This window comes from Oncorhynchus kisutch, linkage group LG29, assembly GCF_002021735.2.
Source record: "Oncorhynchus kisutch isolate 150728-3 linkage group LG29, Okis_V2, whole genome shotgun sequence".
NCBI classification, from domain to species: Eukaryota; Metazoa; Chordata; class Actinopteri; order Salmoniformes; family Salmonidae; genus Oncorhynchus; species Oncorhynchus kisutch.
In genome coordinates this window covers 22,725,856-22,751,086 of record NC_034202.2, presented here as the reverse complement: position 1 = coordinate 22,751,086, position 25,231 = coordinate 22,725,856, and the positions used below count along the sequence as shown (strand labels likewise).

Sequence of the window (25,231 nt, the reverse complement as noted above, 5' to 3'; positions counted from 1 at the left end):
CAGAATGCTCCGCGCGGCCCAATGACGTAGCATGTGCAACGCACACATTGGGCATAAATTCGATTCTAATGGTGTTTTCCATCTCTTCTAAAGTATCTCTGATAATGCACCTCTAGTGGCGAGTTATCTGAATCTCATGAAGTCAGTCAGCGTTTACAAACTGCTGGATTCGACGAACAGAGGCGCACGAGGGGTATCTGACATCGGTATTAGCTAGTTAAAACGTTACCTAGCTATATGTGAAACATTGTATCTATGACATGCATGTATAATTAACTCAAGGATGGATAAAGTTCAATGACACGTTAATTCCGCTAGCTAGCTAGTTAGCAACCTGGCTAACGATAGCTAGCTACCAGTAACGTTACTGGGTTAGCTAACATTCGTTTTTAATAGCTAATAGCTAGCTAGCTATCTTTCTGAGTTACTAACGAGTTTGCTAAGGTGGCTAACAAAATCAACACGTCATTAGTTCGATTTTTACTCAAAGATTTGCTAAAAGTAATGTATGGCTCACACTGTCAGTCGCAGAAGCTCAGCCTCTGGTGAAAGCTATGGCTAGCTAACTAAGTTATGTCCGAGTTTATGAATAACTAACGTTAGGTAGAGGAGAGTCAGTCAGAAGTAGTTAACAGTGAATATTTGTTAGCATCTGGCCACTTGCATGGTAGCTCAACCCTTTTGTCTCTAGTTAGCTAGTCCAAGTAACTAAAATGTGAAATGTCATCTAGGGAGATTGCAGGTTGGTTGCTTTTTTAACTAGCTACATCTTATTAACACTTGTGTTCTACAGTGCATCATGTCACGTCCTAGTAATGCCTCACCCAAACCTGCCATGGCCAAATCAAAACACTCTGGTGGTGGGGGGCCCAGGGGCAAAGGACTGAAAGACATACGCATCGACGAAGAAGTTAAGATTGCTGTGAACATCTCCCTTGAGAGGTTTCAGTACAGTGAGCAAAAAGGTAACATAAAATGTTCATTCTACTCGTGTGATGAAGTGGTGATTCATGGAGACATTTGGATTATGTGATGTAGTATACTACATTAGTTCTTTTGATTTTACAGAAATGGAGTTTCCTTCCTCCCTGTCTAGTACTGAGAGAGCCTTCATCCATCGCTTTGCACAGTCCCTTGGATATATCTCTAAAAGCAGAGGGTAAGCTACAACTTGACATCAGGTGTCAGAGCCCGTAGTCTTAGGTCAACCTTGGATACTCCTGTTTTAAAAGCAGTACTTGAATAGAAAAATGTGTGTATCCCTCCTCAATATTGTACTGGAAATGTAACTCCCTAAAAGCATCCATCAGATTTACTAAAGTGTGCTGTGCTTCAAGTCTAACATCCTTATTTCATTCATTTTCAGAAAAGGATCAAGCCGGACCCTCACTATCAGAAAGAAGGATGGCTCAGAGACGGCCCAGTCCATCATGACTTTCAACCTTTCCCACAATTCCAAGCACGCTGTGCGGAGCCTGCTGCAGAGGTTCCCCATCACCAACAAGGAGCGCACAGACCTACTGCCTCGCACTGAGAGGGGCTTGTCTGTGGCCATTGAGGCTGGTGAGTGGCAGTTATATTTCAGGGTTAATAATACATTGATGTCAATGGGAGTCCTTGTAAACCTTTGTTTTTAATAACAATGTACTGATGAATGAATAAATGATCTATCTGTTAAAATGTGTTGACAATTCAAAGTTTTAACATTCCTCTGCCCCTCTTTTTTTTCTCCACCAGAGAGCAGCCGTGACAAGAACAGGACCAGTGGGCGGCTCAACAACGGCATTCCCCAGGTGCCCCAGAAGAGGGGCCCATCTGAACTGGACTTCTTCCGCAGCTCACTTCCTGTGTACGAGCGCCAGGAGGAGATCGTCCAGGTCATCAAAGACAACCGTGTTGTCCTAGTGGTGGGGGAGACCGGCTCGGGGAAAACTACACAGGTGAGGGGGAGAAACATTTTACATCACTGTCCACATAAAGTGCCATAAAGAATTCACGTCACTTGACTTTTTCAACATTTTGTTTTCTGAATTTAAAATTGATTTAGATTTTGTGTCACTGGCCTCCACACAGTACCCCATAATGTTAAAGTGGAATTATGTTTAGATTTTTTTTTTATTAAACAAATTCATAACCAATGAAAAGCTGAAATGTCTTTAGTCAATAAGTATTCAACCTTTCTGTTTATGGTAAACAAAAATTTGTTCAGGAGTAAAAATGTGCGTTATAAGTCACCATCAGTTGCATGAACTCAATCTGTGTGCAATAATAGTGTTTAACATGATTTTTGAATGACTACCTCATCTCTGTACCCCACACATACAATTATCTGTAAGGTCGAGCAGTGAAATTCAAACCGATTCAACCTCAAAGACCAAGGTTTTTCAGTGCCTCGCAAAGAAGGGCACCTATTGGAAGATGGGTAAAAAAAATATATAACTGACATTAAATGTCCTTTTGATCATGGTGAACTTATTAAATACACTTTGGATGGTGTATCAATACACCCGGTCACTACAAAGATACAGGCGTCCTTAACACAATTGCCGGAGAGGAAGGAAACCACTCAGGGATTTCACCATGAGGCCAATAATGTCTTTAAAACATTTACTGAGTTTAAACGCTGATAGGAAAAAACTGAGGAAATTATAGTTACTTCCTAATTGAAACAGAAGGAAGCTTAAACAGAATAAAAAATATTCAAAAACATGCATCCTGTTTGCAACAAGGCACTAAAGTAATACAGCAAAAAGATTTGACAAAGCAGTTTACTTTTTATCCTGAATACAACGTGTTATGTTTGGGGCAAATCCAATACAACACATTGCTGAGTACCACTCAATATATTTTCAAGCATAGTCATTCCTGTATCATGTTATGGGTATGCTTGTAATCGTTAAGGACCGGGGAGGTTTTCAGGATAAAAAATCAACGGAATGGAGTTATGCACAGGCAAAATCTTAGAGGAAAACCTGGTTCAGTCTACTTTCCACCAGACACTGCAAGATAAATTCACCTTACAAAAGAACAATAACCTAAAACACAAGGCCTAATCTACACTGGTGTTGCTTATCAAGAAGTTTGAGTGGCTGAGTTTTGACTTAAATCTATGGTAAGACCTGAAAATGGTTGTCTAGCAATGATCAACAACTAATTTGACAGAGCTTGAAGAATTTAAAATAATGGGCACACCCCTGAGTCAAAACATGTCAGAACCACCTTTCACAGCGATTACAGCTGTGAGTCTTAATGGGTAAGTCTGGTTTGCACATTTTATTATAAAAAAAATTCTTCATGCTCTGTCAAGTTGGTTGCTGATCATTGCTAGACAGACATTTAAGTCTTGTCAGAGATTTTCAAGCATTCAATGTCGTCTTGGTAAGCAACTCCAGTGTATATTTATATTTTATATTTTTATTTGTAATCTGTACAGGCTTCCTTCTTTTCACTCCGTCATTTAGGTTAGCATTGTGGAGTACCTACAATGTTGTTCTGTTCTCAGTTTTCTCCTATCACAGCCATTAAACTCTAACTCTGTTTTAATGTCACCATTGGCCTCATAGTGAAGTCCCTGAGCGGTTTTCTTCCACTCTGGCAACTGAGTTAGGAAGGATGCCTGTATCCATGTGGTGATTGGGTGTATTGATACACCATACAAAGTGTAATATTAAAAAGTATTTATGTATTTTTCTTTTACCTCTTCCCAATTTCGTGGTATCCAATTGGTAGTTATGATCTTGTCCCATCGCTGCAACTCCCATACGGACTCTGGAGAGGCGAAGGTCGAGAACCGTGAGTCCTCCGAAACACAACCCATCCAAGCCACACTGCTTCTTGAAACAACACCTAGCGACCGTGTCAGCGTGCACTGCGCCCGGCCCGCCACAGGAATCACTAGTGTGCGATGGGACAAGGACATCCCTGTCAGCCAAACCCTCCCCTAACGACGCTGAGTCAATTGTGTGGCTCCCCATGGGTCTCCCGGTCAGCTGCGACGGAGCCTGGACTCAAACCCAGAATCTCTAGTGGCACAGCTAACACTGCGATGCAGTGTCTTAGACCACTGTGCCACTCGGGAGGCAATTAATATTTTCACCATGCTCAAAGGGATATTCAATGTCTGCTTTGTATTTATTTTTAACCATCTACCAATAGGTGCCCTTCTTTGCGAGACATTGGAAAATCTCTCTGGTCTTTGTGGTTGAATGTGTTTGAAATTCACTGTTTGACTGAGGGACCTTAGTTATCTGTATGTATGGGGTGCAAAGTTGAGGTAGTCTTTCAAAAATAATGTTTAACACTATTGCACATAAGTTGCATGGACTCTCTGTGACTTGTTAAGCACATTTTTACTGCTTAACTTACCTTGCCATAACAAAGGGATTGGATACTTATTGACTCAAGACATTTCAGCCTTTCGTTTGTAATTGATTTGTAACATTTTCTAAAAATGTAATTCCGCTGACATTATGGGATATTGTGTGTAGGTCAGTGGACACAAAATCGAAAATGTAATCAAATTTGAGTTCAGGCTGTAACACAACAGCATTTGGGAAAAGTGAAGTGTGAATACTTTCTGAAGGCACTGTATAGCCTACAAAGGCATTGCATTGGTATGATAAGGTATTACATTTGTAAATAAAGTTCCTGATCATGGAAACTAAATGGGAAGTGTTTTGCCATTCCAGATCCCACAGTTCCTCCTGGACGACTGCAGCCGAAATGGGATCCCCTGTCGGATCTTCTGCACACAGCCCCGGCGTCTGGCAGCCATCGCTGTGGCAGAGCGGGTTGCTGCAGAGAGAGGGGAGAGCATCGGTCAGACCATTGGCTACCAGATCCGCCTGGAGAGCAGGTAGGCGCAAAGAGATGGAGTGAGGGAGGCACTGTCTCTGTTTGCTTTGGCTGAGTTACTGTGAGGAAATTAATGACTCTGGTTGACCCTTAGAGTTTCTCCTAAGACGCTGCTGACCTTCTGCACAAGCGGAGTCCTGCTGAGAACACTGATGGCCGGAGACACCACAATGTCCACTGTTACGCACGTCATTGTGGTGAGTACAAGTTATTGTTGCCCTTTTGTTATCGTTCACTGCCTTGACTGTATGCATGCACGCTATTTGAGGTCAAAGTACACTGGTATGACAGACTACCCAGTTGGCACATTGTGGTTTTTGACACAACCGGATCTGAGCCTATCAGATGACTTTGGCAAGGAGAAAAAATCTCTAGCTCTCCGCTCTGGCCCGCCGCCATAGTTGTAGTACTAAACTCAGCAAAAAAAAGAAGCGTCCTCTCACTGTCAACTGGGTTTATTTTCAGCGAACTTAACATGTGTAAACATTTGTATGAACATAACAAGATTCAACAACTGAGACACAAACTGAACAAGTTCCACAGACATGTGACTAACAGAAATTGAATAATGTGTTCCTGAACAAAGGGGGGTCAAAATCAAAAGTAACAGTCAGTATCTGGCGTGGCCTCCAGCTGCATTAAGTACTGCAGTGCATCTCTTCCTCATGGACTGTACCAGATTTGCCAGTTCTTACTGTGAGATGTTACTCCCCTCTTCCACCAAGGCACCTGCAGTGGCCCGGGCATTTCTGTGGGGAATATCCCTAGCCCTCACCCTCCGATCCAACAGGTCCCAGAAGTGCTCAATGGGATTCAGATCCGGGCTCTTCGCAGGCCATTTTAGAACACTGACATTCCTGTCTTGCAGGAAATCATGCACAGAACAAGCAGTATGGCTGGTGGCATTGTCATGCTGGAGGGTTATGTCAGGATGAGCCTGCAGGAAGGGTACCACATGAGGGAGGAGGATATCTTCCCTGTAACGCACAGCATTGAGATTGCCTGCAATGACAACAAGCTCAGTCCGATGATGCTGTGACACACCGCCCCAGACCATGCCGGACCCTCCACCTCCAAATCGATCCCGTTCCAGAGTACAGGCCTCGGTGTAACGCTCATTCCTTCGACAATAAACGCGAATCCGGCCATCACCTCTGAGACAAAACCGTGACTCGTCAGTGAAGAGCACTTTTTGCCAGTCATGTCTGGTCCAGCGACGGTGGGTTTGTGCCCATAGGTGACGTTGTTGCCGGTGATGTCTGGTGAGGTCTTGCCTTACAACAGGCCTACAATCCCTCAGTCCAGCTTCTCTCAGCCTATTGCGGACAGTCTGAGCACTGATGGAGTGATTGTGCGTTCCTGGTGTAACTCGGGTGATTGTTGCCATCCTGTACCTGTCCCGCAGGTGTGAAGTTCAGATGTACCGATCCTGTGCAGGTGTTGTTACACGTGGTCTGCCAATGCGAGGACGATCAGCTGTCCGTCCTGTAGCGCTGTCTTAGGCATCTCACAGTACGGACATTGCAATTTATTGCCCTGGCCACATCTGCAGTCCTCATGCCTCCTTGCAGCATGCCTAAGACACGTTCACGCAGATGAGCGGGGACCCTGGGCATCTTTCTTTTGGTGTTTTTCAGTCAGTAGAAAGGCCTCTTTAGTGTCCTAAGTTTTCATAACTGTGACCTTAATTGCCTACCGTCTGTAAGCTGTTAGTGTCTTAACGACCCTTCCACAGGTGCATGTTCATTAATTGTTTAGGTTTCATTGACCAGGCATGGGGAAACAGTGTTTAAACCCTTTACAATGAAGATCTGTGAAGTTATTTGGATTTTTACGAATTATGTTTGAAAGACTGAAAAGGGGACGTTTCTTTTTTTGCTGAGTTTATTTTCCTCCCTGGACCTGGATGGCAGCTCTCTTTGTCTGATGCATCTGGAAAATGTATTTGGCAAACAGTTCGTTCTCCCTTTTTTTCCTACCCTTTTTCAGTGTTAGTCAGGCACATTTAGTTGAAGGTAGTTAGCTACAGTGTTTAGTAAATTAAGTGAGGACACTTTCTTGCCCGCACATCCTTTGATCTCCACAACCGTAGTAGGCGCACGCACATTGACGAGCAAGGTAACATTTGTTGCGGTAGTTCAGTGCACTTCGCTATGTGGATGGAAACTGACATGGCAGACAGAGCTATTCCGCTAATACCATCCTTCACAGAGTTATGTTAGACTGTTAAAGATTAGTATGGCTATGTTAATAAATCTCATATAGCTGTCTGTCAACATTAGGCTGCTAATGATGTGATAGTAGTCAGTTTACCAATGACAACAAGGCATGCTGAATGAATGGTAGCCGAGTAGTCTGACCCGACTAGATGGATGAGGTCAGGAATGGAGATCTGAAACAAGCTCATATAGGCCTAGTCCAGTTGTTTCATATTCCAAATATTCTACAGTAAGCAAGACTACTACATTGCATCCAGTAATTGAATTAAGCATTTTCTCCCCAAGCAAAATTAAGCCCGTTTACATTTTCTATCCACATAGACACCTATTAAATAGAATTTAGAGCTTGTAGGAAAGGCATTTCACTGTATTTGTGCAAGTGACACTAAAACTTGAAACTATAATCATTACAGACCACCTCAATTTCCTTTAGGATCAGGCACAAGACTTCTGTGTTGGCTACAATTGCAGTTACAGGTTTTTCAAAAATACAAAATGCTTCAACTTCCTGAGGGATGAAATGACTGAAATTAAATGACCCCCCCCCCCCCCTACCAACCATAGTCCTACATCAGCACCACCTTATCAGAAAATCCTAAGGATAGCCCTGATTGTAAATTTCAACATATATTTCTAGTTAGCTACTGAGGTCAGCCAGTTACATTTACATTTGAGTCATTTATCAGATACTCTTATCCAGAGTGACTTACAGTTAGTGCATTAATCTTAAAATAGAAGTACGTAAGTACTTACGTAGAAGTACGTAAGTACATTTTCCCTCAAAGTAGCTATCAGTAAATTCAGAGCTAGTAAGGGGGGGAAAGAAAGTCAAGTGTGATTGTTTGTTCACAAAAGACAATTTATTTGGTCTGAGTGCTCTGGGATTATTTAACATACTCTTTGAAGAGGTGGGGTTTCAGATGTTTTTAGAAGATGGGCAGGGACTCTGCTCTCCTAGCTTCAGGTGGAAGCTGGTTCCACCATTGGGTTGCCAGGTTAGAGAAGAGCTTGGACTGGGCTGAACGGGAGCTGCGTTCCCAAAGGGGTAGGAGGGCCAAGAAACCAGAGGTGGCAGAACAGAGTACTCAGGTTGGGCTGTAGATTTTGAGCATAACATGAAGGTAGGGAGGGGCAGTACCTCTTGCTGCACCGTAGGCAAGTACCATGGTCTTGTAGTACCAAGTACCCATAACAGTCTATAGCTTACCATTCCTACTAAGGCAGTCTTCTGCCAACATCATTATTAGGCACACAAAAAAAAATGACTACGATTTTAGCAGTGTGGGTGTAACACGCACACCGCTGTGCTGAAGTGGTACTCATAAAAAATATTCAAAGTTGTCAGGTCTGTCACAGATAACATTGAGCCAGATGTTTCACCGGATGTATAAATCTGAAGCATCTGGTTGGCATTTCCTCTCACCACCAAATATGGTGATGAGGAAGTCCAGGGTGAGAAGATGGAGCGAGATGGATTTTGGCCGACCATTAAGCAAATTTTGTCATCAATGAAACATTTTGATCTCAATATAGTTTTTTGTTCCCAAAACTAAAATCTGTTATGAACAGAATGGACTAAGTTTTGTAGACTTTACTCTTTGCCAAAGTTTCAAAATATTCTATTGTTTAGGAGTCCAAGGGTGAATTTAGCTATTGCACACACGCACTTCACAGATTAGGTATTCACAAACAGAAATATTAAAACGCATGCTAGAACACGCTAATAAGATCTCGCTAGTTTGTGCTTGGCTCTGCCCACCTCCTTACTTGTTCTACCCACTATGATTAATTTTCTCCCATTGGAAACGACAGATGGTGGTCGATCTTGGGTTAGTTATAAAAAAATCTCTGGGTCTGGTGCGTGAAATCATGTCAATGACTGAATCCTGTTGCCTGTACTTCCAACCTCTTATCCAATCAGGATGAGGTTCACGAGCGGGATGGTCTGAGTGACTTCCTGCTGACCAAGATGAGGGACATGCTCCAGACGATGCCTAATCTGAAGCTCATCCTGTCCAGTGCTGCCCTGGACGTGGAGCTGTTCCTCCGCTACTTTGGCTCCTGTCCTGTCATCCACAGTAAGTCATCTCAATGTGTTTGGATAGACCACCTACACAGACGAGAGTGCAGAAATCACTACAGAATCACTTAATCTATTCATTTGAAATTGGGACGGGGATTCACCAGTGAAACCGTTACCTGCAAAAGCCAGGTAATTGCAGGGGAAGACCTCTGTATGGAAGGGGCTAGTGCTTGTTTTGACTGGTCCTGCCAGCACTGATTTGTTAAGTGAAATGAATCAAAATTAGAAATGATGAATGTATGCTTTTATCTAGTCAAAGGAAGACCATTTGAGGTGAAGCAACTTTTCCTGGAAGACATCTTGAGGACAACAGGCTATTCAAACAAAGACATGAGGAAATACAAAAAGGAGATCCAGAGGGGTAACTACCAACCATTGGTCATTCATTGTTTCTTTGATTTCAGCTTTGATGTCCAGTGTCTCCCAGAATGAATGAATGAGTGTATGTGTGTTTTGTCCCTGGCAGAGGAAAAGCAACAGATGTCTTTGACAGAGTGGTGTAAAGTGCGTGAGGGTGGCTCCCGCCAGGAGCCCCAGAGGGAGAAGACCACCTCGGCCTCCTGTGTCCTTCAGGAGAACGACCTGCTGGACGATGGAGGGGACAGTGTTTTCACCCAGCTGGTGAGAACAAGTGGATATGGGCCATTCTCATTTCTCAATATCCATGTTTTCTAGGGATGTGTGTCTTTCCCTTTAAGACAATTCGATGCGGATCTAGATACGTGGGCTCTGATACGATACAGGAACAATACATTTAAGTTTCAAACTATTCGGTTTGATTAGAGGAACGAATCCTTGTGTTACAATTCAATGCACTAACATTTGTTCCGTAAACACATTCATTTTCCATTCTAAATGTAAAATCTTCTGCTGAATGGAGCTCATGCGCTGCACCTCTGAGCTTGGGCCTCTCTGAGCTTGGGCCTCTCTGAGCTTGGGCCTCTCTGAGCTTGGGCCTCTCTGAGCTTGGGCCTCTCTGAGCTTTCTGATTAAAAGTGTAAGAGCTACTAATGTATCAATATTTATCTTTAAAAAATAGCTATGAGATAGCCAATGAATATATAGTGTGAAGGAAAAGTTAAGCTTAATGACAATTGTGTTAGACAGCTGTACTGTGTGCTTTAAAGCTATTATCCAAGTAGAAGCTTTGAGGTCCAGAGTTGAGTTTGAGGGGTTTTGACAACTCAGGAGTGAGCTCGTTTTGGCTAGATGTGATACATCTTATATCAAATTGGACTTTTCTTTGCGGGTTAGGAGAACATACGCAGCAGGTTAGGATAATTATGTTAAGGTTAGCAAAAGGGTTAGGGTTAGCTAAAAAAAATATATATATATATTTCATCTGACTAAAGTTGTATCCCTTCTAGCCATGAGAGTGAGTTTCTCTTATCCTTTCTTGTCCTTGTTATGAAATTATCAACTTTACCTTGTATATCTAAAAATGACTGTGTATTGAAGATTTCAAATAAAACTACCTACTATTGCTGATGGTTAACCTGAACAATCAAAATAAATGTGAATGTAAGCCCTGATCATGTATAGCCAGATAAAATGTATAGCACATCTGCTAAAAATAACCTAGAAAATGACATTCTTTGTAATTCAACTAATAAAGCATAATATTGCGCAAGCCATTTTACCAAGGTGACTCGCAGATGTGCCAGATAAGGAGTAACATGCTGCTCGTGTCGCGTGCGCGAGCGTTGCAAAATAAATGTACATCTGTTATTCAATCATTGCACCCACACTGCTCACTCGCATCAACGAGCGTCTGCGTAGCCAGGTGCTGCAAGTCCCGCCTCTCCCATCTCCTCATTGGTTTTTAGGAGCATATACCCACGTGGGTGATTTGAAAGATGAACTGAGGTCCACACTCCAGTTCAGTTGGTAGTGGTAATGCTCTTTAAAGTTGGTTGCCAACCGCCATGTAAAGTTCAAAGAATAAGAAGCCTCAAGGAGGACAGATTACTAGAAACGTTCACCCTTTTATCTGTGGATTAATTGTCAGGGTAGAGGACCTTGTGCATGTCAGGTAAAATAACAAGCTGATGTTTATATCCCAGGACAAATTAGCTAGCTAAATTGGCATACATGTTTAATGCTTTTCGTCCTGTCCCCAAATGAATATAGTTGGTTCAGAGTTCGTTTTGATATTTCAAACTTCGTGTCCTGATCACGTCTGGTATGGGTGGACAGAATCAACATGCTCGCAATGGCATAGGCACGCAAGCGGTCTGGTCAGCAAAGCCTACCTCTCCTTGGTCAACGCGCAAAGCTGCACACAACTGATATTGCCTCGGGTTGTTAAGCATTCAAATGTATTAAATTACTTGTAGATCATTGACTGTCAACACAATTACATGCTTGCTTTGACACTAAAGGAGAGAACCCAGTTGTCACAAAAGATGAGGTATTTTTGGAAGGTAGAAGGTAATTTTGAGAAAATAAATTTAGTGAACATTTAAATAGATTTCCTGACCGATGCATGCTACATTTTGGATCTGTTAGGGGTCCCGCAGACCAATGCGCTCATATCTTCGGCATTGGTCCCCGGTTCAAATGTTTATTGGTGAATCATTACATCCTTAATGATTTTGATGTTATTTTTCTCCCAGTTGCTTCAGTTATTTTCAGTATTTATTCTGTATGCATCACAGAGGGTATATTTGCTGGTTCTTACTAAAAGTGGCACTGGGTTTGCTATTAGTTTGATACAGGGTGTCTTGTTCTAGAATGAGAAAGATGTGGCATCATTGGACCCGTGGCTGCTGAAGGAGATGGATGCCTGCATCTCAGACATCTTCCTCAACCAGGACGCTGACGCCTTCGTCCAGCTCTTCAATCTCATCCTGAGTGAGAACGTCAGCGGTAAGCTGGGTTTTGTGTGCATCTTTAATTATGTGCCAGAGTTTATTCTTGTATCTACACTACATGACCAAAAGTATGTGGACACCGGCTTGTTGAACATCTCATTCCAAAATCGTTGGCATTTTGCTGCTATAACAGCCCCCACTCTTCTGGGAAGGCTTTCCACTAGAGGTTGGAACATTGCTTTGGGACTTAATTCCATTCAGCAACGAGCATTAGTGATGTCGGGCACAGTCGGCGTTCCAATTCATCCCAAGGAATTCGATGGGAATGTGGTCAGGGCTCTGCAGGCCAGTCAAGTTCTTCCTCACCGATCTCGACAAATCATTTCTGTATGGATCTCGCTTTGTGCACAAAGGCATTGTCATGCTGAAACAGGAAAGGTTGTTTCCCAAACTGTTGCCACAAAGTTTAATCATCAAGAATGTCATTGTATGCTGGTAGCAACAAGATTTCCCTTCATTAGAACTTAAACCTAGACCGAACCATGAAAAACAGCCCCGACCATTATTCCTCCTCCACCAAACTTTACATTTGGCACTATGCATTAGGGCAGGTAGCATTCGCCAAACCCAGATTGGTGAAGCATGATTCATCACTCTAGAGAACACGTTTCCACTGCTCCAGAGTCCAATGGCGGGCAAGCTTTACACCAGCCAACTCTTGGCATTGGGCTTGGTGATCTTAGGCTTGAGTGTGGCTGCTTGGCCATGGAAACTCATTTCATGAAGGTCCCGACGAACAGTTGTTGTGCTGACTTTGCTTCCAGAGGCAGTTTAGAACTCAGTAGTGAGTGTTGCAAACGAAGACAGACTATTTTTAAGTGCTTCAGCACTCGGTGTTCCCATTCTGTGAGTTTGTGTGGCCTACCACCTCACGGCTGAGCCGTTGTTGCTCTTAGACGTTTCCACTTCGCAATAACAGTACTTACTGTTGACTGGGGAAATTTGACGAATTGACTTGTTGGAAAAGTGGCATCCTATGACAATGCCACGTTGAAAGTCACTGAGCTCCTCAGTAATGCCATTCTACTGACAATGTTTGTCTCTGGAGATTTCATTGCTTTGTGCTTGGTTTTATACACCTGTCAGCAAATTATTTGAAGGGTTGTCCATATGCTTTTGTTTATATAGTGTCTTATTTGTGTAAAAAAATGACACCAATGTTATCAAAAATGTATATTTTTGAGAGTAATATTTTCAATAGTTATCAGCCAGATATGTCTTCCTCCCCTTCTGCTCCTCAGTGGACTACATGCACAGTGAAACGAGTGCCACTCCACTCATGGTGGCAGCAGGTCGAGGCTTCCTCAGTCAGATTGAGCAGCTTTTGAGTATGGGAGCCAGCGTCAGAATCAAGGCCTCCAATGGCTGGTACGGGTTTATTAAATAACTGTATAAATGCATCTTATTTTTAGTTTTTACTCTATAAACCATTACTAAGTCTGAAATCTTGATCAGTATTTGGTTTGTTTCAGGACTGCGCTGGACTGGGCAAAGCACTTCCAGCAGGCAGAAGTGGTGGACCTACTAGAATCCTACCTGTAAGATCACCATTTGTCATTATTATGAATGACCACATGGAAACCTTGGCATTGTTTGTGGAGGATGATAACAGAAAGCCTCATTCCCTTGGTAGCTCATCCCTGGAGGCGGGGAAGCTGGACGAGTGGTCCCTGGTGCAGGCTGCCACCACAGAAATGAGTCCGGAGGACCAGGAGCTGCTCAAGGAATACCACCACAGCTTTGACGATGAGAGGGTGGACCTGGACCTCATCATGCACCTGCTACACAACATTTGCACCAGCTCAGAAGACGGTGAGAGATTCTCTTGTCTAGTGACTACTGGATGTATTGTATTTTTTTACCTTTCTAAATGTTTGATACAAAGTGTCAGTGCCAATTTTCCTTGCTTGTATAGAATGACAAGTTTATTTGAAATATTTTCCATGTCAGGTGCGGTTTTGATCTTCCTCCCCGGATACGATGAGATAGTGGGTCTGAGGGACCGTATCCTGTACGACGATAAAAGATTCACAGACCACTCTCAAAGGTACCGCCAGTTAAATGACTGGCAAGAGCAATGTGTCACTCTCAACAGTTCATAATTGGGCCATCGGTATTTCAACATAGCTCTTGTCTATTTATGTCAATTATTCTGTACATCAATCTGTTTTTCGTTTTTTTTCTTACATGCTGTTACTCCATGTTCCTGCTTATGCAACCCAAATGTTGATTTATACTGAACACATTTGCAAGTCAGATTAGTAAACCTCACTAAATTTACAAAAATGGCCAAATAGACCTATTTATACAAGAAATATGGATTATTTGGAGGAGACGATGAAGATATTTTTTTTTTGTTTATTTGTCCTGTTTGAACCACATCTAGAACCTCAGATCTGTGTGTTGTTTCTCCATAGGTACCAGGTCTTTACACTCCACTCCAACATGCAGACCTCGGATCAGAAGAAAGTGCTGAGGAACACTCCAGCTGGTATCCGGAAAATAGTGAGTATTTTTACGTCTACTGTGCTGGCTAACACACCAAAGATCAGTTTGACCACTTGGGTCCAAAGTGTTCCTTAAAGCGACAGTCAGCAGTAGAAACAATAACAAAGTGAACTCCCCGCCTCTGTTTCTGTAAAAAGCTGAGGGATGGGGCTGGAGAAATGGAACCACTCTCAAATTTATAGTTATGATATCAAAATTATAGTTTTAATCGTGTTTTGAAGCTATATAGTGTTTGTTTACAAACACAGTAAAACAAGCTTATATTTTGGGTTCTGATGGAGTACGAGACATGAACTAAGCTCATGAGGCATTTATAAGTTATATTCTCAGAGTCAATGGTAATATCAATTTATATGTTAAAAAAAAAAATAATGTTTTGTTGCAACTGCTGATTGCCCCTGTAAACCAAAATACCTTTCAACCCCAGCTTCTTGTTCAGAAATCAAGTATGTTCCTCTCTTCCTCAGATTCTCTCCACTAACATCGCAGAGACGAGTATCACTGTCAACGATGTCGTATTTGTCATTGACGCAGGAAAAGTAAAAGAGGTTTGAAAACAAGTCTACTGCACACATTTTATATTGACATGTCATTTAGCAGACACTCATATCCAGAGTGACTTAGTTAGTGCTTTCATCTTAAGATAGCTAGATGGGCCAACCACATCACAGTCCTAATAAGTACATTTTTGCGAGGGGGGGGTGGCATTTTTTAAGATGCTCTTTTGAAGAGGTATGTTTTCAGATACTTTCGAAGATGGGCAGAGACTCTGCTGTACTAGTTTCAGGGGGAAGGAAGCTGGTTCCACCATTGGAGTGCCAGGAAAGTGCAGAGCTTGGAGAGAGACCATGTGAGGACAGGACGGAACCGATTGACTTGGTGTATGAAGAGGAGAGGGCCTAGAACCGAGCCCTGGGGGACACCAGTAGTGAGAGTATGTGTTGCAGACACATCCTCTTCACGTCACCTGTTAGCAGCGGCCTGCTAGGTAGGATGCAATCCAAAAGTGTGCAGAGCCTTTAGACGTCCAGCCCTGAGATGGATGGCGAAGAGGATTGGATGGTTCACTGTGTTGAAGGCAGCGGATAGATCTAGGAGAATGAGAAGAAAGGAGAGACAGTCAGCTTTGGCAGTGCAGAGAGCCTCCATGACACAGAGAAGAGTAGTCTCGGATGAGTCACCCGTCTTGAAGCCTGACTGGTTGGGGTCAAGAAAATTGTTCTGATAGCAAGTGTGTTTTGGAAAGAAAAAAAAGGGAGCCTGTAGTTTGATGTTAGAGGCCTCGAGGGTTGCTTTCTTGAAGAGGGGAGTGATTGGCCATTTTGAAGTCCGAGAGGATGCAGCCAGTCGTCAGGGATGAGTTGATGAGGAATGGGAGAAGGTCTCCAGAGATGGTCTGGAGGAGAGGGTGGGGTCAAACGGGCAGGTTGTCCGGTGGCCTGACCTCACTAGTTGCCGGATTTAATCTGGAGAGAGTGGAGAAAGAGGTTAAGGCGTAGGGTAGTTCTGTGGGACCAGCGGACTCAATAGGCTGAGCGAATGTCGTCAACCTTTTCACAGTGGTTGACAAAATCGTCCGCTGAGAGGGGGTGGGGGAATAACGAGGGAGGAGAACTTGGAAAAGAGTTTCCTGGGGTTAGAGACAGAAACTTAACATTTTGAGTGGTAGAAAGTGGCTTTAGCGGCGGATACAGAGGAACAGAAGGTAGAGAGGAGGGAGTGAGGATGATGGGTCCTCCGGAAGTGCCTTTAGGCATGTTCTGTAAGGTCGCAATTAGTCACTCAGCCACGGCGCGGGAGGGGCCAAGAGGGAGAAGTATTTAGCAGAAGGGAGAGATGATAGCATTGATGAGGAGAGAGTAGTGGGAGAGCCTCTCTCTCAACGTGATCAAGACAAAAGAGGTGATTGTGGACTACAGGAAAAGTAGGCGCGAGTACGTCCCCGTTCTCATAGACAGGGCTTTAGTGGATCAGGTTGAGAGCTTCAAGTTCCTTGGCGTCCACATCAACAACAAACTAACATGGTCCAAGCACACCAAGACAGTCGTGAAGAGGGCATGACACAACCTATTCAGCAGACTGAAAAGATTTGGCATGGATCCTCAGATCCTCAAAAGATTCTACTGTTGCACCAACTAGAGCATCCTGACGGGTTGCATCACTGCCTGGTATGGCAACTTCTCGGCCTCCGACTGCAAGGCACTACAGAGGGTAGTGTGTATCAACTAGCAAACCAAATGCCCAACTGCAGTGCATTTATCACATTTTAGACAGTTTAACTTAATAGTTATAAGAAATCTAGCTGGCAAATATTTAAGTTGAATTCCATACTGTAATTAGATTACCTGGGGCATGCTGCACAACAATAAGTGACTCCAGGCTCCAGTCTCTCATTGTTGTGTGCTGGTGTATATACAATGGCACACCTGTATTTGGGGAGTTTCTCCCATTTCTATTTGATCGGGTTTAAGTCCGGGCTCTGGCTGGGCCACTCAAGGACATTCAGATCCCGAAACCACTCATGCGTTGTCTTGGCTGTGTGCTGTTGGAAGGTGAACCTTCACACCAGTCTGAGGTCCTGAGCGCTCTGGAGCAGGTTTTCATCAACGATCTCTCTCTGTACTTTGCTCCATTCATCTTTCTCTCCATCCTGAGTCTCCTAGTCTCCCAGTCCCTGCCACTGAAAAATATCCCCACGGCATGGTGCCAGAGATGAGGCTTGGCATTCAGGCCAAAAAGTTCCATCTTGGATTCATCAGTCTGACAGTCCTTTAGGTGCCTTTTGGCAAACTCCAAGCGGGCTGGCACGCCTCCCTGGCGGAGTGCGGCACGCCTCCCTGGCGGAGTGCGGCACGCCTCCCTGGCGGAGTATTCTCCCTGATCACGGAGTACGGCACGCCTCCGTGACATAATAGTAAATCTGAGACGTGATTTGTTTCACTATCACAGAAGTCCTTTGATGCCCTGAACCATGTGACCATGCTGAAGATGGTGTGGATCTCCAAGGCCAGCTCTCTTCAGAGGAAGGGCAGGTGAGGCACAGTGTACATCTGAGCCCTACCACAGAGGCACTCTATAGACATATCATAAGGGAGTATCATCTCTTATGAAACCTCATAATGTCTTATGCCCCCTCTTGAATGAGTCTTGTGTTGTTTGACAGAGCTGGACGTTGCCGACCAGGGATCTGCTTCCACCTCTTCAGTCGTCTCCGCTTTAACAACATGCTGGAGTACCAGGTGCCCCAGCTACTGAGGATGCCCCTGCAGGTACACACACTTCAAGCAGAATGTATGAAGCATACTTTATACAGATAAAGTTATTATAAACCCTTGCATGCAAGCATACCCCTCACACACTCATAAGGCAGTGTTGATTGTGGTAGTTAACTCCTCCCATTTCTCTCTCTCTTTCAGGAACTCTGTCTCCACACCAAGCTGTTGGCCCCAATCACCTGTTCCATCGCTGAATTCCTGTCCAAAGCACCCGAACCACCCCCCTTCCTCATTGTAAAAAACGCGGTGCAGATGCTCAAGGTAAAATATTTTTTGTTTTGAACCAATCATGACCTGAATAATATTATATCTTCTGTCCTTTATCATTGACTATTTTTGTTATGGAGGTGGAGGGCATCAGTTCTTGGCACTGTGACTCTACATAATGACCATAGATAGAACACAACACTAACCATTAAATTGATCCCCCATCCATAGACCATAGACGCCATGGACCCGTGGGAGGACCTGACGGAGCTGGGCTACCACCTGGCTGACCTGCCTGTGGAGCCCCACCTGGGAAAGATGGTGTTATGTGCCGTGGTGCTCAAGTGCCTAGACCCCATCTTGACCATCGCCTGCACGCTGGCCCATCGCGACCCCTTTGTGCTGCCCTCCCAGGCCTCCCAGAAGAGGGCATCCATGCTGTGCCGGAAGCGCTTTACTGCAGGGACATTCAGCGACCATATGGCCCTGCTCCGAGCCTTCCAGGTAACGGGGGGAATTTGGGGTTTAATGAAAAAAACTCTATCAAATTGCTGTTGAGATGTTTAGTGTTTTTCATTTGTTATTAGCTTGATTTGACTGCACAAATCGGAATGAAAAAAACACTGTCCAAGCGACATGTTCCTAACTACATCTCACCTGCTATGTTGTATGTAGGCTTGGCAGAAGGCCCGCACAGATGGCTGGGAAAGGTCCTTCTGTGAGAAGAACTTCCTGTCCCAGGCTACCATGGAGATCATCATAGGGATGAGGACCCAGCTGCTAGGACAGCTCCGAGCCATAGGTCAGCCTTATCTATCTTGTTGTATGCTCTCCTTCTCAGTAATACAGTGGTTCTGAGGGCTCAGGTGGAGCATGGTGGACCAAGGTTGTTTGTATACCGAATGTATTAATTTGACTGTAAGTGGTGTTGGATAAAGACTAATGCTTTACTGAAGCCCACACAACCTCCAACTGACCTTCTGTGAAATGAATAGCCTTGTGAGTCATCCACATGTCTTGGTGCCCACCATGTTCTGTGCCCCACCCCCACACACAGCACCACTGGGACTCATATCCTGTGGAATTTTCCTTTGTCCCTCCCCCCTCCCCTACACTCTCTCACACACAGCACCACCACGGCTCCCTTGAAGGACAGCTCCCTCACAGAACATTTTTCAGAAAGAAAAATATTTTCCATTGTGTATTCCACCATTAGGCTTTGTGCGGGCACGGGGCGGCGGGGACATCCGTGACGTGAACCTGAACTCTGAGAATTGGTCAGTGGTGAAGGCAGCCCTGGTGGCCGGAATGTACCCCAACCTGATCCATGTGGACCGTGAGAGCTGTTCTCTGTCTGGGGCCAAGGAGAAGAGGGTCCGCTTCCACCCCACCTCCATCCTCAGCCAGCCACAGCCCCACAAGAAGGTAGCTAGCACACATCCTATCTTCACTTACTTGACTGACTTCTTATTTAACTCTTAGTGGAGCACAAAGGGTCTTCTTCAGTGAACCCTGTTTAGTGCAGTTTTCTTAAGATAGGCAGCACCTATCTTCTTTTTTTTTGTTGTTTTACTGTATGCTTACATTTAGTCCAAACCATATATACTCAAACCCTATAAACCCGAACCAACCCTGACTCAAAGCAACAAACTAAAAACATGTTTGTACTTCCATCTCGTAGATCCCCCCAGCCAATGGTCAGGTGGCAGCCGTCCAGTCCCTGCCCACCGATTGGTTGATCTATGACGAGATGACGCGAGCCCATAGGATAGCCAGCATCCGCTGCTGCTCTGTGGTCTCCCCCATAACCATAGCCATCTTCGGGGGCTGTGCCAAACTGCCCAGCACAGCCCTACAAGAACCTGCTGTTCAGAAAGGTAGGGTTATCTAACTGAAGAAAACATCCTTTGCTACACGTTGTGTATAATATTTTAATTGAAATAAATGTAAGAATTTAGTTACTCAAGTTTTGCCTGTATTTGTAATACACTTAAAGGGATAGTTCATCCAAATTTCAAAATTATATATTGCTTTCCTTACCTTGTAAGCGGTCTATGGACAAGGTATGACAGAAATCCATGCTTTGGTTTTGTTTCCCTGGCACTGTTTTCACATGCTAACGTTTTAGCATTTGTGGCACAAATCCCAAAAACCTCTTAAGGATCTGACCCCTTTTTTTTATTTTTTATTATTGCAAAAAATGACATGCCCAAAACTAACTGCCTGTAGCTCAGAACCTGAAGCAAGGATATGCATATTCTTGATACCATTTGAATGGAAACACTTTGAAGTTTGTGGAAATGTGAAATTAGTGTAGGATAATATAACACATTAGATCTGGTAAAAGATAATACAAAGAAAAAAACATGCGTTTGGTACCATCTTTGAAATACGAGAAAGGCCATAACGTATTATTCCAGCCCAGGTGCAATTTGGCCACTAGATGGCAGCAGTGTGCGCAACGTTTTACACTAATCCAATGAACCATTGCATATATGTTCAAAATGTTGTATCAAGGCTGCCCAAATGTGCCTATTTGGTTTATTAATACATTTTCAAGTTCATAATTGTGCACTCCTTAAACAATAGCATGGCATTATTTCACTGTAATAGCTACTGTAAATTGGACAGTGTAGTTAGATTAACAAGAATTTAAGCTTTCTGCCCATATCAGATATGTCTATGTCCTGGGGAAAAAATGTGTTACTTACAACCTCATGCTATTCACAATGGCCTACTTAACTCACACCTGCAGGGGGGACACCGATCCCGTAGAGGTTTTAAGTAAGGGGACCGATTTTAGCATTTTTCACGCATCATGTTGTAAACATCTATAAGTGACTTTGTTGAGCTTCACAATCAATTTGAGATACTTTCAGATGATTTGGATGTGAGAAATGCTAATAACGGTCCCATGACTTGAATGGGATTTGTGCCACAAATGTAAAAACATTAGCATGTGGAAACAGTGCCAGAGAAACTAAACCAAAGCATGGATTGCTGTCATACCCTGTCCATAGACTGCTTGCAAGGTAAGGAAACCAATGTGTCATGACTGCTCCAAAGAGACTTGTAAGATAGGGCTAGGTAGTATATCGTGAATACCAGTGGATTTTTACAATATTGTCTATAATGATAGGTTCATCCAGTGCTAAATAAATGAAAGTTCTCCAAATTGGACTACTTTTCTGTCAGTTTTGTCCTTGTTTGGTTGTGTATCAAATAATCATTGGAGAAAGCCTTTAAAACCACTAAGAATCCATTTGTTGCCATCCTAGGGTCAAGCACTACTCTTTAATATATTTAGAACTTTTATTCAGAAGCATAAAATACTGTTGAATACTGACAAACATGAGAAATTTAGTGATATTATATTTTGGCTATATCGCCCAGTCCTACTTGTAGATATCACTCTCTGCCTGTATGGTCACTAGATGTGTATTCTGTAAACAACAACCTAACCTCCTATGTGCCTGCTGTAGATGATGTGGTGAATGAGAGCAGTGACAGTGAGATTGAGGATCGCTCCACAGCCAACCTGGCTCAGATGAAGATCGATGAGTGGCTCAACTTCAAACTGGACAAAGAGGTGAGGATCAAGGTTGGTTATTTTGCAGTGCTAATATACTCAACGTGCCCTTCAAGCAATACAACTTGGTATTTCATTTAAACAGCAGTTTGCATTTAGTGTTCATTATATTCTTAGCTGTATAACCCACTCTCTCCTCCCTCCCTACTTTCCTCCCTCCCATCCTTCTGTCTGTCAGATGGTGGGTCTGGTGTTCCAGCTGAGGCAGAAGTGGCACGGTTTATTCCTGAGGAGGATCCGCTCCCCCTCCAAGCCCTGGTCCCAGCTGGATGAGGCCACCATACGGGCCCTGGTGTCGGTCAGTTCTACACTCTGCCTTAAATTATGAAAGAAATGCTGGAAATACCACAGTAAATGGGCCTGTAAGCCTGTTAGCTGTCACTGACCAATCCATCCTCATCCTGTCTCCAGGTGCTGGGGGCTGAGGATCAGAATGCAGGGCTGCAGCAGCCCACAGGGATTGGCCAGAGGCCCCGGCCTATGTCCTCTGAGGAGCTCCCCCAGACCTCCTCCTGGAGGAACGCCAACAGCAGGAGAACCTCCGGCCCCACAGCCAGCCCTGACATCCCGGAGCTCCCTGACGAACCCCTCATTCCCGCCCCCTCACACACAGCCACAGACAGGTGAGGAGAGGGGTTTAGATGTGTCAGTATGGGAAATGGACCAACTATGATCAAATGTTTTATCTCAGTATTTACAGTACAATGCCTTATAGCAGGGGTCGGCAACAGGCAGCCCACAGACCAAAACTGGCCTGCAAGATATGTGTGTGTGTGTATTTTATATATATATATATTAATTAATTAATTAGACTCAGCTAGCTAGCTAGCTTTTGGGGGGGTGGCATAAAAAGAAATCACAAGGAGTTCCGCAAAGAAGTTGTTTAATTTACGAAATCGGTTCCCAATAATACATTTTAGAAAGCCACGATCGTGTCTCTATGTAATCTAGGTATGAAATGATTGTACAACAACAATCAATAAATTATTGTACAATCAATAAAAATAACAATCTCTTTGGGCTTAGTTGTAGTCAATTTGCAGTGTACAAATTATTATAATTATGTTCCGACTTCCCGACCATCTGCTCCAACAAGAATCCGCCCGTGGCTGAGTCTAGTTTCCTACCCCTGCCTTATAGGTTAGCGAAGGCTATATCAACCTGTTAATTACATTTCTGTAAACCTGATCTATGTCCAGTTCCAGGCCAGTCCTCTAACCCCTCAGACCATCCACCCTTCTTCCTCCAGGTCCTCAAGACTCTCCCCTGCCTCGGCCCTCCTGCACCCCAAAGCCCCCCATGGCAGCAGGGACAGGGGCTCCAGGCGCCCCACAGACGACCACTCCTCCACCCCCAAGTCTCCTGAATCGGCTTCACTCGGCTTCCCCAGCCCCTGTCCCAGCCCCTCACCCACCTCATCAGGAAAAGTACACAAATAACCAATATCATTATTACTATAGGTTTGTCTCCAGCAATGGTTAAAGTCCTTTATCCCAGTGTGTAAATCTAAATATATCATAGTTTCTCAACTCAATGTCTCCCTCAGTGCTCCAAGTCTCCGTCCCCGAGGCCAGGCGTTGCACCGGTGCGTTACTTCATCATGAAGAGCAGCATCCTGAGGAACATTGACATCTCCCAGCAGAAAGGCATCTGGTCCACCACGCCCAGCAACGAGCTCAAACTCAACAGAGCCTTCCTGGAGAGCAGCCTTGTGTTCTTGGTCTTCTCTGTGCAGGGCTCCGGACACTTCCAGGTGTGTGTGTGTGTGTGTGTGTGTGTAAGTGAGTAAATGGAGAATGGCAGGCTGTAACATGTAATTTTCGTGCCTCAGGGCTATGCACGGATGACGTCGGTCATTGGACAGGAGCGCTGTCAGGACTGGGGCTCCACAGGGCTGGGGGGGGTCTTCAGTGTGGAGTGGACCAGGAAGGAGAGCCTGCCCTTCCAGTGTACCCAACAGCTGCTCAACCCCTGGAACGACAACAAGAAGGTGCAGATCAGCAGAGATGGACAGGTGGGTTACCTGACTAACATCAATACAGCCACAACATTTCCAAAGACTAGGACCAATATAATCCAATGAACAAACAGATATGTTACATATCTAATATGGTCAGAATGACCTCACAGACTACTGTTCAAGATGATCCCACTATCAGAGAACAATATTGTCAACAAAGAGTATTCAAAAGTTGAAGACTCATTAAACCATCTTGCCAAAACACACCCACTAAAATGCCCTGCAAGACATCAAGTGAGATGACTGGTTTATTTGTCGGGGAGGATGCACAACCAATATTGCTAAATAGCTCATTTCCATCTGGTGTGTATATTTCTATGACTGAAATGTAACTAATTTTGTTTTCATTTCACTCCTTCCTCACTTCTCCTCCCTCTCTGCTTCCTGGTGTAGGAGTTGGAGCCCCAGGCTGGAGGCCAGCTGCTGCAGCTATGGGAGAGACTCTCAGGGAAACCACAACAGCAACATGAGGTACAACAGGACCCATCTTTATCATCAGATAACCACAGGTTACACACAACGTGACTCCAGAAATAGAATTTGCACAGTGTTTAAGAAAATCTGACAAAATAACTGCTCACTCTTGGATAGTCCCATTTCTCATTTTACAATGCACCAAACTATGGTTTTATTTTACTGAGCCTTGACCTGTTCTTTTGCTATGTCCATTTGATTATTTGTATTACATGTATTTCCTCCCTCTTTAGCCATGAGAGATTGCACTGACCTTCAGGACCTCACCACTTGACTTGGCTATGTGTCATTATAACAGATTGAAGACAGCATTATAACAGATCGAGGGCTAGTTTTATTTCCTAAATGTGTTTTGAACCACCTCCACACGTTTGTCAGTGGTCCACAACCAGTTACCCAATGTGTTTGTATTTGGCAAAAAAAATAGATTTGTTACTGAGATTCCTGTTCTGAAGTTGTTAACCTTTTCAGATGCTATAATGTTATGTTCAAGAAAATCTAAGTGCAGAAAGCTGTGTTAACATGAAGTGACCTCACGAAAAGTTATTTGTTTTTAATATTCATTTCCTGTTTTTTTTTTAAGCAAATTATAACTTTGATGACGAGACTGACATCTACGCTAATTCCCAGTGACTACAGTGAAATGTAATGATTATTGGGACATTCAGTGAGGAATCGTGTTTTCTTTTTTTTTTTTTTTTCAATGCTTCTCACAGCACATGAGTTGCGTGTACCATAGCGCTCCATGGCACACAATGGTTGAATGTTATTTGTTAACATGTTTGAATGTGTGTCACTGCACAAGGTCGCTCAGACTGGAGCAACCATAATGTAACCTTGTACTGTAGCTAAGCTGTGCCTGGTGAGACCTTACTAGAGGTCATGTCTTTCTCTGGCAATGACCAAAATGTTTGTTTTTATTCATTTCAATGGATTTATGATCTTTTGTAAATGTATTTAAAGAATTACTTTTATCCAGTTTTTGGATATTTTTTTTAATCTCTGTTCATTTTAGCCCTGGTTCAGCAAGGGGTTAAATATTACGATTGACTGACAAGTCTCTCTTCGTTTGAGGTTTTTTTATGGTTGTAATTGTTGAAGTAAGAAATAAAGATTTTTTATCAATAAA

The 25,231-nt window shown here is 43.7% G+C and overlaps 1 protein-coding gene and 1 long non-coding RNA gene across 3 annotated transcripts; one reads left to right on the top strand and one right to left on the bottom strand.

Annotated features, from left to right (window-relative positions):
- On the top strand, window positions 1-25,231 carry ythdc2 (YTH domain containing 2). 2 transcript variants are annotated; one of them, XM_020466290.2, is made up of 32 exons: window positions 1-206; window positions 794-965; window positions 1,069-1,159; window positions 1,367-1,563; window positions 1,738-1,940; window positions 4,689-4,855; window positions 4,949-5,051; window positions 8,995-9,151; window positions 9,410-9,517; window positions 9,623-9,777; window positions 11,889-12,024; window positions 13,271-13,397; window positions 13,502-13,567; window positions 13,663-13,841; window positions 13,980-14,076; window positions 14,447-14,534; window positions 15,005-15,085; window positions 17,487-17,569; window positions 17,701-17,806; window positions 17,954-18,073; window positions 18,251-18,523; window positions 18,695-18,821; window positions 19,236-19,444; window positions 19,701-19,896; window positions 21,502-21,608; window positions 21,787-21,906; window positions 22,020-22,231; window positions 22,858-23,035; window positions 23,155-23,361; window positions 23,440-23,622; window positions 24,022-24,099; window positions 24,336-25,231. In XM_020466290.2, exons 2-32 carry the CDS (start codon window positions 800-802, stop codon window positions 24,339-24,341), a joined length of 4,326 nt encoding a protein of 1,441 aa, XP_020321879.1. In that variant the 5' UTR covers window positions 1-206; window positions 794-799; the 3' UTR covers window positions 24,342-25,231. The 2 variants fall into 2 exon arrangements, with proteins under 2 accessions (XP_020321879.1, XP_020321876.1); XM_020466287.2 differs by having other exon boundaries at window positions 24,022-25,231.
- Window positions 1,614-3,747, bottom strand: LOC116358277 (uncharacterized). Its single transcript, XR_004206152.1, has 2 exons — window positions 3,698-3,747; window positions 1,614-1,932 (listed from the first exon to the last, which is right to left on the bottom strand). It is a non-coding gene; the product is annotated as an uncharacterized LOC116358277 (long non-coding RNA).

Bases quoted from the DNA above. Each gene is read 5' to 3' on its own strand.
- ythdc2 (XM_020466287.2), top strand. From the start codon at position 800: ATGTCACGTCCTAGTAATGCCTCACCCAAACCTGCCATGGCCAAATCA. The intron at 4,856-4,948 runs GTAGGCGCAAAG...GTTGACCCTTAG, and splicing joins CAGATCCGCCTGGAGAGCAG to AGTTTCTCCTAAGACGCTGC. The intron at 18,822-19,235 runs GTCAGCCTTATC...TTCCACCATTAG, and splicing joins AGGACAGCTCCGAGCCATAG to GCTTTGTGCGGGCACGGGGC.